At 40.7% G+C, this 19140-nt stretch overlaps 1 protein-coding gene across 1 annotated transcript in view; it reads right to left on the bottom strand.

Moving 5' to 3' along the window:
• Nucleotides 1-19140, bottom strand: part of LOC309414321 (ephrin type-B receptor 5) — a gene marked incomplete at both ends in the record, with an annotated part of 64697 nt that overhangs the window by 6665 nt on the left and 38892 nt on the right. Inside the window, 3 exons of the mRNA XM_082011630.1 lie at nucleotides 1923-2037; nucleotides 2901-3063; nucleotides 4182-4306. Coding sequence (XP_081867756.1) covers nucleotides 1923-2037; nucleotides 2901-3063; nucleotides 4182-4306 — 403 coding nt within the window. The remainder of the gene's footprint in view (nucleotides 1-1922; nucleotides 2038-2900; nucleotides 3064-4181; nucleotides 4307-19140) is intronic.

The raw sequence follows: 19140 nt of genomic DNA, 5'->3' as shown, positions 1-19140 counted from the left end.
ATTCTTTTCATAAGTATGGTACCCAAAACAAACCACACAAATCAAGATGGACAGAAATCTGTTCCATGATGTGATTTTTACATGTGCAGATCAAAACAGGTATGTTCTTTATTATTGTAGTATTTATTGCACATATGAAACTAATTTCCAGTAAGTATAGGTCCTTCTCAGCACAGGCATTTCTCAAATTTCATTGTCTCCTTAAATGTGTGTGATTCAAGCAGCTTTTTCCCACATAATCTAGTTGTTATTCTTGATTTGCTCTAAATGTATTTTCCACTTTCAATTCCTTTGTTCCCAACAATGTTCTCTTTTTTTTTCCCCCCAAAAAATGTACAATTCATGCTAGTTTAGTCTTTTCTAAATCATATTAATTAGCCCAGACTGTAAATCAAACCCTCTGGTATCCTGTAGTATCCCTGCTGTATGCACGAATTTGTGTCAACTCACATGCTTTACTGTTTCAGCACAAGACCTTCTAGCTGCTGATTCAATTAGCATCTGAAGACAAAATATCATAGAACATTATGTTACTTTTCTTTACTAGCATAATTAATTCTGTCATTCTAACAGGAAACTGTGTATTACTCTTACTTGTCAGGCTTATCTCTTTAAATTCTGCTAAGATTGCAAAACCACAGATAGTTCTACCTTCAAAATCTGTTCTTTCTGTTATGGAAAGAAATTGTCTTTACTGGGGGCCTATAGCTAAGAGCTCTAACTCTGCTATTGCATTTGAAAGTCAGGTCTACATTCATGTTTTTTATAGGTTATCTCACATACCAATGGTTTTCCATCGTTAAAAAAACTGACTAGCTAAAATAGGTGTTTCACATTGTATCTTGCCTGGACAATGTGTACCAACAATAATAATATCACATTTCCAGCTGCAACAAGAAATTGTGTTTTTAACAGTTCAAAGCTACAAAAGGAGGCAACAATGCAAATATAGCAATATTTGATAATTCTTTGCTTTCCAGAAAGAAAAATATTAAAACATAATATACACAGAAAGAGAAAACAGTAGTAGAAAAGGGAAGAGAACAAAAAAGGAATAACCAAAACTAGATGTCACTTTCTAAAGCTAAGCAGTTTATGCATTTTTTTTTAGATCAGCAGGAAAAGATAAGCCCTTCCTGTGCAGAGGCAGGGCAGAGCAAAGATACAGAAAATTGTTACTGACAATCTAGGGGATTAAGTTCAAACCTCAGTAAATTCAACGAGTGGGTAATGACTGTTTTCTTCAAATAACAAAACCCCCATTGTTTACTTCTGTATCTCTACACACCTCTGCTAGCGACCCTTACTTTTCTCTCTTTCTTTTTAAAATTTCTGTCCTTCTTTTTTTGCCATAACTGATTATGTTTACATTGACTTATCTGCCCTTTTTTCTTCCCAAAATGGGAAGTGGTATTTGTTTTTTTTAACCTATATTTTATGACTCAGTGTACCATGGAACCATTGGGGTTGTACAGCTTTTGTTCTTCAGCAAAAGAGCTATTGTCTCTTGGTCCTTTGTTAAAGGGTATTTAGCATCTTCTAAATCAGTTGATCTATACTTATTCCACCAGTCCTTCTCACTACATTGTTTCATTCTCCACTTGCTTGCCTAAAATGCAGTTTACAGTCCCTTCTTTACAGTGATGCATTTAAATACCTTTTGACCATCAGCTTTAAAATGCTTCCCTTGTGTTCTTATTGCTAACTAGCCAAATATCAGCTAAGTATTTGAGCGGTTTACCAAAGGAGAGGCTCCTCAGATAAGAGCAGTGGGGCAAGATCTTTCCTTAATTAGAAAATGGCATCTCAAGGACATCTGGGTAAATGTAGATGGAGCTGTTTCCCTTGGGGTGGGGTTACTGTAGCAGAGGTAAGAAAGTTCCACTGTCTGCAGTGGCACATGAGCAGGTCAAGGAATTCACCTCTTGAAGATGATGGCAAGGATGGCAATGGCAGCAATTACCAGGAAGGCTAGACCACCGAGTGCTGAGCCCACGATAAGCGGCAGTCGATCCTGCACCATCTCCGAGCGCTCCCCTAGCAAGGAAGACACATGCATACACACACTCAAATACAGAGGACAGAAACTGTTAGAGTTTCCCTTTTACCCAACTAAGTCTCACCCATAATTCCATCCCTACCAGCCCTTTGCTGCCCAGGCTAATCCTGACAATTTAACAAATACTTGACTTGGTTATCCCTTTACACCTTCAGTCGTTGTGCTTCACCAGTGCCGCCTTTCCTACTTCCGAAAAGCCAGTGCTTCCTCTGAATCTACTTTTCCTTCCCCTGGTCCACTGACACCTGACTAGCCACTTAAGTATGGGCTAGCTCTACACCTGGACTTTGATCCCATTGTTCCCTATTAATTTAGCTCATAGATGACATACTATTAGTACCTTTGAACCAGATCAAGACATATCACAAGGTAATATGTTACTCTGTCTGAATGGATGGTGATACCACTGGAAGGAAATCTTCTGTGTGTATGTCCTGTGTCCCATCTGTCTTTCATAGACAAGACTTTCATAGAGCATTCAGCTGTAAGATGTCCTATGACAGCTGGAGACCAAACTACAGCAATGTATAGTGCTATGTAGTGTAACACCCTCCTAGAGAGTTCTACTGAGACACTCTGCTCCTGCCGGTCAGAGGCAACAAGGTATAGGACTGGGGAATATGGTGGTAGCAAAGGCTAAGGGAGTGTAAATAATATGCTCTGACAGCATGAAGCTTCTTTGAGTGAACAAATCTGCACATGCAAATTATGAAATACAGAAATACAAATTGAGTAGGAGTGTCTGATAGCAGTCCTCCAGAGGATAAGCTAATACGCTCAGGGTCACACACAAGTGAAAGATGGTCATGTGCAGAGCCGAGTACAAAATGGTAGCACTTACCTCCCATTAAAGTCTGGAAATACATTTTTCCACTGTATGTGCCATAGCCCACTGCTGTTCTAGCTCGTACTTGGAAGGCATAGATCTTGCCTGGGCTCAGATTTGATATGGTGGCCATGTTGGTTTCACTAGTCAAGGTGAATGAATTCTCCTCCTCTTCTGCCTGTGAATTTCAGTGACCAAAAAGGAATATGAGACTTCTGCCCACACTTACTGGCTGTCTTTATCAAGGAATGCTAGTTCCATGCCAGCCCAATATTCTTTGAATCTGTTACAGAGCCTCCCAACCACAACTGCTATTCCAGATCTGCCTTCCTCTCACACTACCTGTTGCTCCTCACTGCTGCTTTTCATTCCCTTAGGCCTGGGCTTCCCACAAAGCTCTGCCAAAGACCCTCAGTCCTGACCTAAACAAAAGTGAGAGACAAAACTACCTTGTCCTGTGGTTGCTTGCTAAGCATATCCATAAAAAAAAGCCCTGTCCTGAAATTTTGCTTTCTACAAGCTCCAAACTCATGTATTCTCCTAGGAGAATCCAGAACAAGAACACCTGTAATGCTGTATCCAGGAAGCTGCTAGACATGTTATTACAAATAGCAAGCCCCTTTACTGCTAGAAAAACACTAGCCCTGCACAATCCTGCAAAAGTATTTATGTGATAGGTCAAGAATATGGAATGGCAGCTTGTCTGAACAGCCCTATGTACCTCTTCCCCTCAAATCAGTTGGATTAGGAGCCATGAAAGATGTGAATGGAGAACAACTTTATATTTGCCACCCTGTAATTCCAGCACATAAACAGGTAACTGATATCTGCCACTTAGTGAATGAAAGAGTGCATTTCTCCTCCCAAAATTTCTGTCCAGGCATGAATAGGGACACAGGACTTCCCTCCACAAACACATGACAGAACGTTGCACTGAGTACAATTCACATATACACATTTGAAAACTTCATCCCCTTCCACTGTTACTTGTGTCAGCTGGTGCTAAACTTATTAGGTTGTTAGCCACAGCTTTTTAGCTTAGCTTAGTCTTCTCTTTTTTTTTCTGCATCATCCTTAGATGTTTCCAAGTTGAGAAATGCAGATGGACTCATGTTAGGTGAAGTGTATATTACGAAGTTCTGATTTTGCTACAGCTTGTTCTTCCCTCTTAATTTAAGCATTTTTCTCCACTTTATCCATCCTGATCCAGAGGTGCATCTCCCAGACAGAAGATTTCCCTATTCTGTTTTACATAACAGCTATACAACAATCAGCACTGCATCACTTCCTGCTCACCTTGTCAAAGTAGCGTAGCTGGTAATCCAGGATGATCCCATTGGGCTGGTCCGGCTGAGGCCATGATAGTGTGATGCTGCTGGTAGTACGACTCACTTGATGCATCATAGGGACAGCAGAGGGGACTGGAGTAAAAGGAAAGAAGGGGAGATTACAAAGGGATAAGCTTAACAATTAACTATAATTGAATATTCATTTTGATGAGTTAAAAAGTTAGGTCAGCTCTTCCTTTAATTTATCTTAATTTGCATTATGAAGTACTTTATACCAGAAGAAATCCAAGCACAATTCTACTCTACTGGGAGATGACTTGGACAGAAAGAAAATTAAGAAATCCACATCTGACTGACCATGCACAGGAATTATGAAATGATCTTTATAGTAGCTGAAACATTAATTTGATCTTCAAATTTGCCATTTTTACATGCAAGATAACAAGGTGTTCAGTGCCATTGCCTTGTTCTAGGATCACACTTGGACAAACAATGTGATAGAAGAAGGATAGAAATCAGGGGGTTTCTCTGCTCGGGACACATCCGTCTTTTCCTGTCTCCCCAGCAGTGGGAGAAGATGACACTGGCCACCATGGCTTCAGTGGAAGGCCAGCTGGCTGTGCAAGCCCAGCAGATCCTCCGGCAGGCGAGCTGGGGCTGGAATAGCCCTCAGTAGGAGGGATGACCAAATTCCCTACAGCCAGAAAGAACGGGAAAGGGATGCTGCAATAGGGGAAGGAGGACCTGAAGCCTCCAGCGCTTGTTTCTAAGCCCAATGTTAGCCCAGACCGCACCACTCATCTTCCGCTTCTCTCCCAGATTTTAATTCTTTGCCTGGGGAAAAAAATCAAGTATGGGCTTTCAGAGTAATGCAGGCCTTTCACTACCATATCACTGTTGCAAACCAGAAGACAGAGGCAGATGAGAACACTGACGCATTAAGGAACAAACTTTGAAGCATTCATCAGTTAAGTGGTCCCAGTTCAGTTGCAGATCATGGAGAATGAAAGCATCTCATTTGCATAGCCTGATATGTAGCCTTGTGTTTAGACTAGGCTGATCTCATCCAGAGATCCTGGAGCTCAGGCCAATCCCTGTCATCAACATCTGTTGCCCAGATGTCAAAACTACCACTGTATTTGAGACTCTCAGTCCCTCTGTGGGCCATTGAACCACAGAAGTCCAGTCTGAATGGGCTTCTATCCAGCACTACTGCCTGGAACCACCACCTCAAGGTCACTGTTAAGTGTGTATGTGTGGAAGCTTCACACTCTACCTTTTCTTACATACCTTGCAAGTCTCTGTCTCTTGGTGAACAGGCCAGCCTGGCATACTACCTAGATGGAGCTGTTAGCTTTCTTGATTCCATTATGGTATTAAGTGATATATAGGTATTCAGGTGTGTCAGGTATTCATTACTGTGGGGAAAATATCAACTTGCTCTTAAATGCAAAGCAATGATCTGGTGAAGCAAGCAAGCTCAGGTGAAAGTTCATTTTTGGACTGACATTTGACTAGTTAACTTCACAAAAAAAAAGTGTTTACAGGGAATGGGAAACTTTCAGATAGACTCCAGATGAGCATTTGATGTCAAAAGACACAAGGAACACACTCAGAAGAAGAACTGTCCTAGTGATTACCATAAGCAGAAAAATTCAAAGGATTGTGGATAGCAAAAGGTTATATAAAAAAAGAAAAATGTGTTAAGAGAAGAATATTGTATATAGGTGTTAATATGAAATTAGGGTATCTAATGAATGTTCTAAAATGGAACATCACACCACAAGCTGCAGAATTAGCCCATCTGGTTCTCGCTACGGTACTCTACAGGCTTCCACCTCCAGTAACAATTATTTGGAAATGTTTCTAACCCACACAGGTGCTGAGTGGCCATTGATGCATCTTTCTTAACAAAACACAACTTCAGAAAAACAGAGTAGCTTGCTTATCTAACCTTCTTCTCATACGTGTTCAATTCCCTTTGCTTTGGGTTTTCAAAGCCCATTATAGAACCTTTTATGTATACCGTGGGACTGCAGGTATGCAAAGCTTAACAAAGCTGAAAACGTTACAGCTGCAGTCCAGATATAAGAGCCAATAACATCTGTGGAGTCCCATCAGCTTTACGACTGTTATATTACTTCATCTTCTCTGTCAGAAGTCTTCTTGTCTGCAGAGTAACTTCCACATCTGCTGTGATAAGAGTGGTAAGTCCTAGAACAGGTCAGACCATAAAAGGGACTTCGATAACTCTGAATGACAGCTATAGGATGCTATAGAATGATAGGAGAACACCGATTCTTCCCAGCACTCAGAAAATGACACAAGTGTGTGATACATTGCCATATGGGAAGGGGGAGGAAGAAATTGTAATTTCGCATATGATAGATGATGGTAAGAAAAGAGCAACTGCTTTTTCCTTCAGGCCTTTACCCATCAGAAAGTCAAATTGTGCTCATATGGAAAGATCTGTCCCTATGGTCCCATGGACAAAAAAGTAAGATTTTGTCCACTTTATGAATTATATCCCTTTCATTCAGTTTAAGGCTCTGCTAACAGCCACAAGATGTAGAATATAATTTTCACATTTCTGGGCAAATGTACCTGTACTGAAACTATGAGTATTATGAATGGGAAGTTCTCATCCAACTAACTACATAGTTGTTCAATCAAAACTTACCACTTTCAGGGATCTTCCTTTATTTATTTCAAATTTGAGAATGCTGAACTGAATGTGGACATCTTTGTTTTCTTACAAGTCATTTTATCTCATCTGTTTTTTCACTCATCAACCCCCTTCTCAAACTTTTGTCAAGGCTTAGGACTAATGACACCTTTGTTCCACTTGTCAGAGTAGACCCTGGAGAATGGTTCTTTTTCTTCATTCAGTACTACAGCCTGACATCCTGTGGGACAATTACCTTGCCTCTAGTCACAATAGTGAAAATGAACAGCTAATGACAATGCCTGCAGTCTATGTGATGCTAAAAGGAAATCTGTAGAGTGTATAGATTTTACCCCTGCAGTGCAAAAACATATTTACCCTACAACGGTAGTGCTAAGAGAACTCGGGTAGGCTAATCCCTAGCCCAATTGCAAATCATATGGAAAGCGAGACAAAGCTGTGAATGAAGAAGAATTTGTCTGGTATTTAGTAAATAAAAGTTATTTAAAAATAACTATTGTTATGTTAAAAATAAACAAACATTTACTTTACATGGTGCTTTGAAGTCTACCAGCAACTTGCTGTTGAGCCTAGGGATGCAAGGATGAGGTCTGCAGGGATAGCACACTGTTGGTGAGTTAGACAAAGGTATTAAGCAAAAGTGCAATGCTTAGGTTTTATGTAATGGAATGAACATGCCAGTAGCACTATCACCTCAGTAAAGAAAGCCAGTTGATACAAGGCAGAGCAAGTCTATTGCTTGAAAGGCCATGCACAATTTCATTAATGCTGTCACTCCAAGTGACCAAAAGCATCCAACGGCTGCTTATAAAAAACAACCAACCAATCAAATCAGCGAGAATACAAATCTTTGTTTAAGGGATATGGTATCTGCTAATGGGTAACAATGTTATCTACTCATACCACAGATATAGGACAATACTACACAGACAACATTTTGGAAAAGGTACTCATAACGAATACTAGAGATCAAATACAGCTATTCTTTCACGTTTGCCTCACAAAATCTAATTTATTCATCCATGCACCATGCCTGCCATTATATGCCAGCACCATACGCAAAGGCAGGTTAATGCTGTCTCCCCTAGCACTGCCCAGCGTGCTATGCTTTTTGTGCTATCACACATAGGTGGTTTCTTGCCATCTATTCTCTCTCTTACTTGTTGAGGCAGCATCTGTTCTTGAATGTAATCCCAGAACTGTAAAAGTCAATGAATGAAGAATTGTTTATTTATGCTGAAAAGTAACGTCAGCATGAAAACAGGTGACTTTACAGTAAATTACAGGTTTAAATAGGAAGAGAGCTTCCACCAACTAGATCATCAGGCTTCTGAGAAAAATTTCCAATACAAGCAGCAGGAAAAAAAAAAAAAAAAGCCTAACCACATTTAAGACGGAACCTAGCCTGTTTCTGAAATGATTTTGTGATACAGTCGTCACTGAGAGCAAAGTATTAGACTTAATGTAAACGTATCTCCCCCTCCCAACGTCTCCAGGTTCAATACTCCCTTGTTCTGTGTTTAACATAAGCAGTGTGAAGCAGCCACATAGCCTCATTTATAAGGACTCCACTACAGCTGAGTAAACTGGACAAATAAAAACCCACTGCAGCTGTTTCACTAATAAAACAAATTTCTGTAATATTTCTCTGTCCTATGTCAACTTGCCTTTATGTACAAAGCAAGGATCTGGACATCAAGCATAAAACAGGGCTTTGAGCACATGAAACTAAACCAGAATGCAAGCAAGAACTTGTGTCTACCAATTTCAGAAATCTTTTTATTGGGTATTCTGAAAGTCTGAAGTTCAGTTCAAGACTTTGAGACCTGTGTAACTGCCATTACTCCTAACTACCCTCAAGCTCATTAAACCGGTAGCAAGGAAACAAAAGATTATCTTTAAGGTATTATGATCAATGATTTTGATATTTGATCAATGAAACACCGTTCACTGAACTAAAATTTGATTACAATGAGAAACAATCCAAGCTACTATTTGGGGTAGTTTTGCTTTTCATTTTTTTGTCCTCCTAGAGGCACCATTCACGTGTTCTGAAGACAACAGAAGTACAGAACATCTATTTAACAGCAGGGCCCTTCCTGAAGTAATTAGTTCTTCTAAAAAATGTCCTCAGAGCAGGAAGGGAGATGAATGGTTGGTAAAGCCGCTTGCACGTGAAGCTTTCTGGAGAACGAAAAACCACTTCTACAAAAAGCATCCATGAATTTATACGTGTACACACGTATATACACACTCCAGGTTCATGCAAAAGCTAAAAGAATATGAGTTTCTTCTTAGGAAGCAATTTCCCAGCAAAAATTTCAGGATAATTGGAAGAGGATCTTTCAGCCTGCCAGTTGTTTGTTCCCAAAGTTCTTCTCAAGTTTTGCTTTCTCTCCACAAGCAAAATGTCATGTTGCCAAGAAACCTCCAGGTAGGCATCTAGGGAACCCTAATTTTCCTAATTGTTCAGCAACACTTAAATCTTCCAGAAAAAGCATGCCAATGAATTGTTGCCACCTAACTCCACTGGTTTTACACAATAGACATAAACTTCCTTGATGTGAGGAATGAAGCAGAGACATTTGGCAAATGATCAAAAACTGCAGAATAGCATTTTCTTCCCTCATAATTGCAAAAAAGATAAAAGGATTGTTTTTAATAACAAGATACAATTATTCTGAAAGACACAATTCAAATGGGTTCCAAACAGCTCAGGCAAGTGGGAACCAGTTAAAAATGTAAATGAAACAAAAATGTAAGAGTATAAACAATAAAATGCTTTCTCTTACCCTTACTCCTCTTATTTCTTACAATCACTTGTCTTTCAAACAAGACTGCACAACTACTTCACCTGCTGATGACAGTATTGCAACAAGGATGGAAGACAGCAGCAATTAACCAAGACCATATCTAACACTTAAGACACACATGAAGAATACCCTATTCAAATGATAATGTGAGGAGAATGGGATAACTGGTCAGTTAACATTTGATCAAGACAAATTCTGGTACATTTTAATGTTGTGAAAAGGTTAACTTCCTTCTGATGGGACATAAAGCACACACAGGGAGAGGTGCAAACCTAAATACATAGATACACTGCCAGGGAAGAGCTCGCTTCCTTCTAGTTTCGAATGAAGACTTTGCAGAATGATTGGAGTTAAGTCTGCCCTCCATTCCTGCCCTCCCACCTCTTTTCATTCATTCTCTCCTTCCCACCCCCAACGGTTATTCTTCCCATCCTTCTCACTTCTTCGCAAACCACAAGTTTTCCCCTACCTGGAAGGAAAACTCAAAGTCAACTAGGAACAATTTGACCTGTATTTTAGTTAAAACTTATCCATTCTGATGTTAATATGTACTATCAATTTTTAGTTACCCATCAACATGTTATCTTTTGCCAATGGTACAAAGACCTGAGCTGGCACTGTGCATAGTACGTTTAGGCACAGCAAAACCTGCACCAGAGCAATGATGACAAATGGTACTCTACTCAGATGAGCAGTATGCAGAAGCAGGTTACAACTAGTGGAATCAGAAATTTGGGGAAACATAAGTAAAAAATCACTGGAGTGGCTTTACGCAGAGTTACGCTCAAGTAAAAGAGATATCTAGATTACTCCTTTGAAAAATTTCATGCTAAGGTGACGTGCATACTAATACTAAGGTGTTGTGAAATGTGAATATGAACGTATTTGTTGGTGGAATAAGTACATATTTCCTGTCAGAAGTGTATGATAAAGTTACTCTCCCAGTGTTAATAAATTAGGAAACATAAAGTTCAAGGTTTTATGTCATAAGACCACACCCAAACTACCCTACTCTGCTGCCACAGAAATGCTAGATGAGTATTTTCCTTTGCATGACAACTAAGTAAAAATGTTCATAACAGAACATTACTCTCAAAGCTTGTTTTGTGTATACAAGTGTCCAGTTCTATGTTGATTTGTCACTTTTATTCATTTTGCTCTTTCCACATGGGGTTTATAAATGAACACATGCTAGGTCTGTGTCCAATGACAGCTGAAATCACTAGCCTGATTCAATCCAGTCTGGGCAGTTGGACTAGATGACCTTTGTAGGTTCCTTCCAACTGAACTATACTATACTATACTATACTATACTATACTATACTATACTATACTATACTATACTATACTATTCTAATTCTTCATTGAGTGCAAACAACATTTGTGAGCTGAGACCTCTAGGGAAGCCTCAAAAAGAACTGCTTTTTGTATACCATTTATTTTTATAGATAGCAAATCTATGGAAAATGCTTGCACACATAAAACATAATTAAAGCTGTAAAGAAGTCCAAACACCAGTTAAATACAGCTCCCAGATTCTATTTTTTGTGGGCTGTCAGTTGCAACTCTTTTACATATTGGGACAAATTTTCTTCCTGGTAGCACACAGGGGTGGATTTAAGATATTTTGAGTACCTTGAAAATGCTACATTCTCTGAGTTACTAATGTTTGATGAGTTTCTGCAGTTTTCTAATAAAGCTGGTGTCCTTGACTGTAGTATCTGCTCAAACCAGCAACACAGGCCAGCAAGCCTAGAAGTCTACCTAAGTCAACAGACTACATAAGGAAGGAATGTGAAGAAGTGCACACTAGTACAACTGTACAGGGTGATCCCCACTTGTGCAGAGCACAGCCAAGTGCCATTCTCGGTAGACCATGAACATCTCTGGCATGTGACAGTCAGTCCGTATTACATGCAGATACCCATGATAGGCAGCCGAATCCCATCCCCAGTCAATACAATCAGCGGAACCTAATGAGCAATTTGACTCACTCTAAAGCAAAGACCCAAGGAGCAATTCAGTTGCCCATACATTTGAGAAGCCCCTGGTATCCATTCTCTCTGTCTTCCAGACGACATTCCAGTAGGTACTGGGTCTTCTACTGTTCCTGTGTCATGTTTGCTAGGCCTTAGTAGATTTCTTGGCTACACCAGGGTGTCTCAGATGGCCTTAGATGCGTACATGTGGAAAACTGAATGGAGCTGAGAGCTGACAGCTCTACATAGCTTCACGTTCAGAGGCACTGATCCTCAAGGGGGACTTCAACCACCCTAATATCTGCTGGAGGAGCAACACAGCAGGGCATAAGCAATCCTGGAAGTTCCTGGAAAACATCAGTGACTACATCCTGACCCAAGCAATAGAGGAGGCAATAAGGGGAGGTGCCTTGCTGGGCCTCATGCTCACAAACAAGGAAGGGCTCACTGGTGCTGTGAAGGCTGAAGGCAGCCTTGGCTGCAGTGACCATGAGATGGTGGAGTTTAAGATCCTGAGAGGAGTGAGCAGGGCAAAAAGCAAGCTCATAACACTGAACTTCAGGAGAGCAGATGTGACCCCTTTGGGGATCTGCCTGGAGGATTCCCATGGGATAAGGCCCTGCACGGAAGAGTGGCCCCCCCAAAAAGCTAGTTAATGTGCAAGCATTACCTCCTCCTGGTGCAAAAGCAGACCATACCAACAAGCAGGAATTCAGGCAAAAAGTACCAAAAGGCCTGCATGTTTGATCATGCTACCTCCTAGCTAAACTCAGACATAAAAAGGAAGTATACAGAAGGTGGAAGCAGGGACAGGGAACCTGGGAGGAACATAGAGGCACTGTCCAAGCTTGCAGAGACACGGTTAGGAAAGACAAAGCCTACCTGGAATCACAACTGGAAAGGGATGTCAAAAGCAAGAAGGGCTTCTCCAAGTACATATATTGGCTAAAGAAAGACTAAAGAAAATGTGGGCCCACTGCTAGGTGGCACAGGGGACCTGGTGACACAGGCTATCTTCTTCACATCAGTCTTTACTAGTAAGACTGGCCTTTAGGTCCCAGAGACCACGGAGAAGTTGGGAGCAGGGGTGATCTTCTTCTTAGTAGAAGATCAGGTGAGAGAATATTTAGGCAAACTGGACCTACATAATTTCATGGCCCTGACAGTATGCACCCATGAGGGGAGCTGGCTGATGTCATTTTGAGGCCACTCCTGATAATCTTTGAATGATCATGGTGACTGTGAGAGGTCCCTGAGGACTAGAGGAAAGCAAATGTCACTCCTATCTTCAAGAATGGCAAGAAGGACCCTGGGAAATGGAGGCAGTTCAGCCTCATCTTGATCCCTGGGAACGTGGTGGAACAACTAATCCTGGAAGCCTTTTGCAGACACATGAAGGACAAGAAGGTAATTGTGAGTAGCTAGCATGGATTCTCAAAGGGGAACTCGGGCTTCAGCAACCTTCTGTGATGAAGTTACTGGCTTGGTAGATGAGGGCAGAGCAGTGGGTATTGACAACCTTGACTTCAGTACGGCTTTCAACACTGTCTCTCCTAATATCGTCACAGACAACCTGGTGTGGGCTGGATGAACAGACAGTGAGGTTAATTGAAAAAACTGACTGAACAACTGAGCCCAGAGGGTGGTGACCAGTGGAATGAAGTCTGGATGGAGGCCCAGCACCTGGCGACGTACCCCAGGGGTCAATACTGGATCCAATACTGTTCAACACCTTCATTAATGACAGGGATGATGGGGCAGAGTGTACCCTCAGCAAGTTTGATGATGACACAAAATTGGGAGAGGCTGATACACCAGCAGGTTGCACTGCCATCCAGAGGGACCTCGACAGGCTGGAGAAACGGGCTGACAGGGACCTCAGGAAGTTCAACAAGGGGAACGGCAAAGTCTTGCACCTGGGGAGGAATAATCGCATGAACCGGTATATGGTGGGGGCTGACCACCTGGAAAGCAGCTTTGCAGAAATTGTCCTGAGGGGTCCTGGTGGACACCAAGTTGAACAAGAGCAAGCAATGTGCCCTTTCTGCAAAGAAGGCCAATGGTATCCTGGGCTGCATCAGGAGGAGTGTTCCCGGCATGTCGAGGGAGGCTATCTTTCCCCTCTAGTCAGCTCTGGTGAGGCCACACGTGGAGTCCTGTGTCCAGTGCTGGGCTTCCCAGTACAAGAGAGGCATGGACATACTCTCATATGAGGAGAGGCTGAGAGAGCTGGGACTCTTCAGCCTGGAGAAGAGAAGGCTTGCAGGGATCTCCTCAATGTGCACAAATACTTGAAGGGAGGATGCAAAGAGGACAGGGACAGGCTCTTTTCAGTGGTGCCCCAGTGGCAGTACCCAGAGGCACTGTGCACAAACTGAAACACAGGAGGTTCCCTTTGAGCGGAAGGAGACACTTTTTACTACGAAGCACTGGAGAAGGTTACCCAGAGGGGTTTTAGACTCTACAACCTTGGAGATATTTGAAAGCGGTCTGGACGTAATCCTGGGCAACCTGCTTGAGATGACCCTGCTTGAACAGGGAAGGGTTGGAGAAGATGTCCTCCTGAGGTCTATTCCAATCTCAGCCATTTTCTGATTCTGACCATTCAGCTGAATCACTCAGCAGTACTGGCTCACAGGTCATCACTTAATTGGGATTCAAAGTAAAACCTGCCAGGACCTCGTCATTCTTTTTAGCTACTTATGGGTTTTCTTTTTCTTCCACCTTTACCCCATAAGCTTCTGAAAACATCCAGTTTCTCTCTCATTATATTTCACATGGTTTGATCAACCTCAGCTATGCCTCTAGTGTTCTCTAATATGCCTCTGTATTCTCTAATACTAGCCCCAAATCTACCACTCTCACATTCTTGTTTCAACTTTGTTACCTCTTCAGGTATCATATTATCCTCATATTCCAAGCAAATGGGATGAAGACCCCTAGCTTTGTTTCCCACATCTTCCCACTTACCATCTTCAAGGAAGATCAGTCTGTATACAGCATAGAAACTCCCTTCTTTATGTGTTTAATATCCTATCCTTATTTTGAAAATGTCATATGTCTTTTCCACAGACTTCAATTTAGTTCTGACCCTTTCTTTAAATACCTGAAAATCCTTTCAAAGTATCTTGTGTTGTTTTCTGTCATAATCTTGTACTTTACTTCCTGTGTATGAGTGCTTTAGAAAGGCAAATTAGTAATTTTTACTTCTCTTGCCTCTATTATTACTACTTTTTGTGTATGGGTTCCACTCATGCCTAAAAACAGGAAAAAATCCTTTATGCCACAAAGTGCCATGTTTTACTATGCACCTCCTATTTCTACTTGATCAAAAAGATTCTGTCTTCATTTAAACACCGGCTGAAACCTGAAATGTGAAAACAAGCACATTCATTCCTGCCCATGCTGCAGAGATAAGGCATAGTAAAGAGAGACACTGGAATAGTTTCTTTGTGTGGAATGACCACAGTCATTTTTATTAAGTCCCAGTCATAACTGGGCAAATCCACTGAAGACAGCAAAGTTGACAAATGTCACTAAGGAAAAAATTAAACTTTAAGAGTATTTTTGTGGTTCCTAAGTAAGAAGATAACAATACAATTAAATTCTTAGGGACCTTTGGTGAGTTCTCAGGGTTGGTAATTAGACTGTAAATAAACAAATAGCTTGTTACTTTGAATATTAGTATAGTTCATTCAGAGAACAATAAACAGAGAGCTCACACTCCACTTGCTTTACATGCTGGTTTTAGCCTGGCAAAACACAGTAGCATGTTGCTTTTGACAGTTCTCTTTTTATTTCTTTTCTGTTTTGATCAAGAAAATGCCTTGCCTGTGTCCCTGCTTTTGCCAATGAAGTTTACTGGACTCTTTTGTCTCTTTTTGGAAAAGCAAACATCTTCAAGCAACTTATCCATCCATTTCCCTTCATAATCATACCTGGCATTTCATTCTTTTCCTCTTCTCACACCATTTCACCTGAAAATCTTCTGTCAGGTCCTCTTAAATTTCCTGGCCCTACACATAATTATCCATAATCAGCCTCTTACACAAGCCTTCAGAGTGTCTAGCTTTCATTTATGCAGTTCTACAGATTTCTGATATTGCCAGGTCCCACTGCTCTGAATCCATCTGATGTAGAAGGCTGCTGCATATCTCTTCACAGGTACAAGGCAAGCTGGTGACATAACCTTTACCCTCACGTATCTCCATTAGTTGTCATAATGTTCGGATTCAGTTAAAAAAAATCTACTTGCTTTTAAAAGTCTGCATACATTTGCTGCAACATTTGGGTCTCTGCTGTCTTTATCTCTTACTCTTCTTTCTAGGAATGTAACAACTGCCTGAATGATTAAGTTCAGTAGCATGTCTCTGGCAACAGACATTACTACATGCTTCAGTGGAAAGTGTAGGGGAAAAAAATGGACAGGTAGTTACAGTTGTGCACAGAGAAGGTTTTTTCACAATTCTTTAAATGAAAACCTGACTTCTGTCCTGAGACAGGAGAAGAGATATTTGTTTATCCTGATAAGTACGCCTGAAGATGTTAAATTAATCATTAAACTTTTGGTCATATTAGGGTTTTTTTTTTAAACAATGTGATTGCATTTTAGGTTCTTTGCTTTCTGTGTGTCAAGTTCCCCTCTGTGAAGAAGTATAACTTCCCTACAATTACATAATAGCCTTTCCTCATGCAGTTATGCTATGTGGAACAGCCTCCCTACATCTTTTTATATATCCTGACACTTCTTCAGGTATCTACCCTCAGCACTTCAAAGCTGAGCTGAGAGCAATTCCCTTCTCTTTTGTCTCATCTCTGGACAGTTTTTCCTTCTGGTAATTTGCATAACATATTTGCATGTCATACTATTACGATCCAAACAGGTTTCAGATGCTTTTTCCTATGGAAGTCTAAGTCTTACTGTATTAAAGCAAGTTTTTCAGTGCCAGCCCTTCTTATTCTGTCTTCAAACACATAGTCACTGAAGAGTAGGAACATTATAATCAGGCTACGACAGAAAAATGTGATTGTGTAACCAAAGGATCCTATCATACTTTGAAGCAGGCCTAGCAGACTGTTAGGTGAAGCAAACTCTTAGACAAACAGCGTTTTGGCAGACAAAGATGAAGAGCAAATAGGTAGCAGAACTGTCCCAGCACAGAATTTTGCCTAAGTTACCTCTACCAAAGGGGCAGAGGGTGGGAAGGAGGATTTTTTGGATCAGCAACTGGAAGAAGCAAGAGAATTCTGACTGATTACTCTTGCTTCCTGCCACTTCTCCTCACCATGTAACTGTGAGTCCCGTTTCTGCGAATGCTAAGACACATTTCTGGCCTTGTCTCTCTCAGTTCTTAATAAAGAAAGCTACTATCCACGAAAGTTTCTTGAAATGAAGTTTTCTGAAGTATAGAGCATGACACTGCATACTATATTACAAGTTTCAATAAAAGCAAGCTTTCATCTCAGGAGAGCTGCCTACCTCCTCAGAACTCCTTATTACCTTTTTGATTATATCAATTGACTTCCTGAAAAATAAAAAATAAGCAAAATATTCAGAAACTGCCAGAGCTGGAGGGTCTTTTGTTTTGGTCACCTTTAAATCAATGGAGAGTTTGCTTTTTTATACCCTTCATGCCTTCCTGTCCCCTCCTTGTCTCTTTCAGAACACAAGATCCTGAAATGTCCATCTCTGCTTGTATAATAATAACAGTAATAATAATTGTTATATAACACAACAACAATAAGCCATGCTAAAGTGAAAAGCTGCTGAAGGGATCAAAGAGAGGAGGTATGGATGGGACAGGTCACGTGGTGGAGGAAGCAGGGCCTTGTCAGTATGAGCTGTCACTATGAATCGAGGGCAGCTCATCTCAAGCTCACTCCTACTGATCTTGACGAAGAGCAAGGAACCCCCCCCCACACACACAAAAAGAAGCCATTCAGTACACATTGCTGTTTAAGAAAGTTGGTCTCCCCTGAAACTCTTTCAGTGCACAAAGAGAGGCACCTTAGAGAGAGATGCCCAACACACCCAGAGACATGAAGAGACACCTGGAGGAATAGGAGTGGTCAGAACAGTCAAACAGAAGCAAAATAAGAGGGTAGATTTGGTGATTCCAGGCAGAGGAAGGAAATAGCTACTCAATTAAATTACCTCAGATATAGATGAAGAAGGCTGAGAAGCACAAAGAAAGAGAATTCTTTAGGATGTTAATAGAACACCCACATGTCTCCAGAAGAAGCCAAAGGAACTGCCTGGAATTACCATGCAAACTACCCAGCCACATTTTTTACTGTAAACAAAAACTGATCACCCACTTGTAGCCAGCCTCTTAAGGGGACCGGGTATCCTATATATGCTCTGCTACTCAATGCTTGTCACATAACATTTCAAAGGGAAGGAACAGATATTGTCAAACCCCTGGCATATGCTAACAGAAGGAAATTACTTGGGGTGTATATATATTCCCTCCCTTTCCATAGCATAGAAGCAGAAATGAAAAGATGTGTTTTTGAACATTTCTCCAAAGTCTGATTTTGCAGGGGTTTCCACAAGTACACTGTGGAATCTCATTAGGGATTTATTTGAGTGTTTACAGACAATTTCTGTCACTCAGTTCAAATTGTTCCCCCTCTTTCTCCTCCTCATCACACTGCTCCTCATTATATCCTCTTAAACAAGCTGTGTACAATTCCTCTCCATATCAGTTTATACATGCTTGTAAAGAACAACATATGCTCAGTCTCTCATTCTTGACATTTAGCAGAACATGTATGCATGTGGCTCTCTCTAGCTCCAGACCTTGTATAAGATATTTACAGAAAATTAGAATTTGCTTGATACTCTTCTCCATTTTTCTCCATATATATAAGCCTTCTGTATGCTATCCATCAAGCCTGACCTACTCGTCAACTCTTTAATCTCCTCCCTTCCTTTGACTGCCCACACAAGCCATTAGTACTTTACTTTAGTCATTCCTGTGATTTAGTTCCTTATTACAAGGATCACAACACCTTCGATACAACTGTACAACACATGTTAATATTTCTACCATGTAAAAGGAAAAAAAATAAATCGTTGTTTCCTATTGACAGGAGAATAATATTCCAAGACTGCTTATCAGAATAGCAAGGTTGAAAAGGCAAGAACAAGGTAGAAGAAAAAACATGGCATGTGGAAGAACCCAAACCAATTTCAGTAAAATAAGAATGGTGATTCTGCTTTTGGATCCTTTGTCAAAATACCATTTAACACCTCTACAAGAATTGTAAAAACTGTAGTTTTCATACCCTTTTATGACCCACAGAGCAGCACAGTATTAACACACACCATCCCAGGGTCATGTATATTTAGGTGATGAGTAAACATCATTGTATATCATTGTATCTTTCTTGTCATAGAGTGCCTATCTGTATCTTTTACTGTATCTTCATCTTTGCACAATGCCTATCTGTCTTTCAATTTTCCAATTCCTTACTTTGATACGC

Source organism: Phaethon aethereus (genome assembly GCF_964289735.1).
Source record: "Phaethon aethereus genome assembly, chromosome: 1".
NCBI lineage: Eukaryota > Metazoa > Chordata > Aves > Phaethontiformes > Phaethontidae > Phaethon > Phaethon aethereus.
Note: the sequence above shows the minus strand (reverse complement) of the source record. Positions and strands in the feature narration are given on the sequence as shown.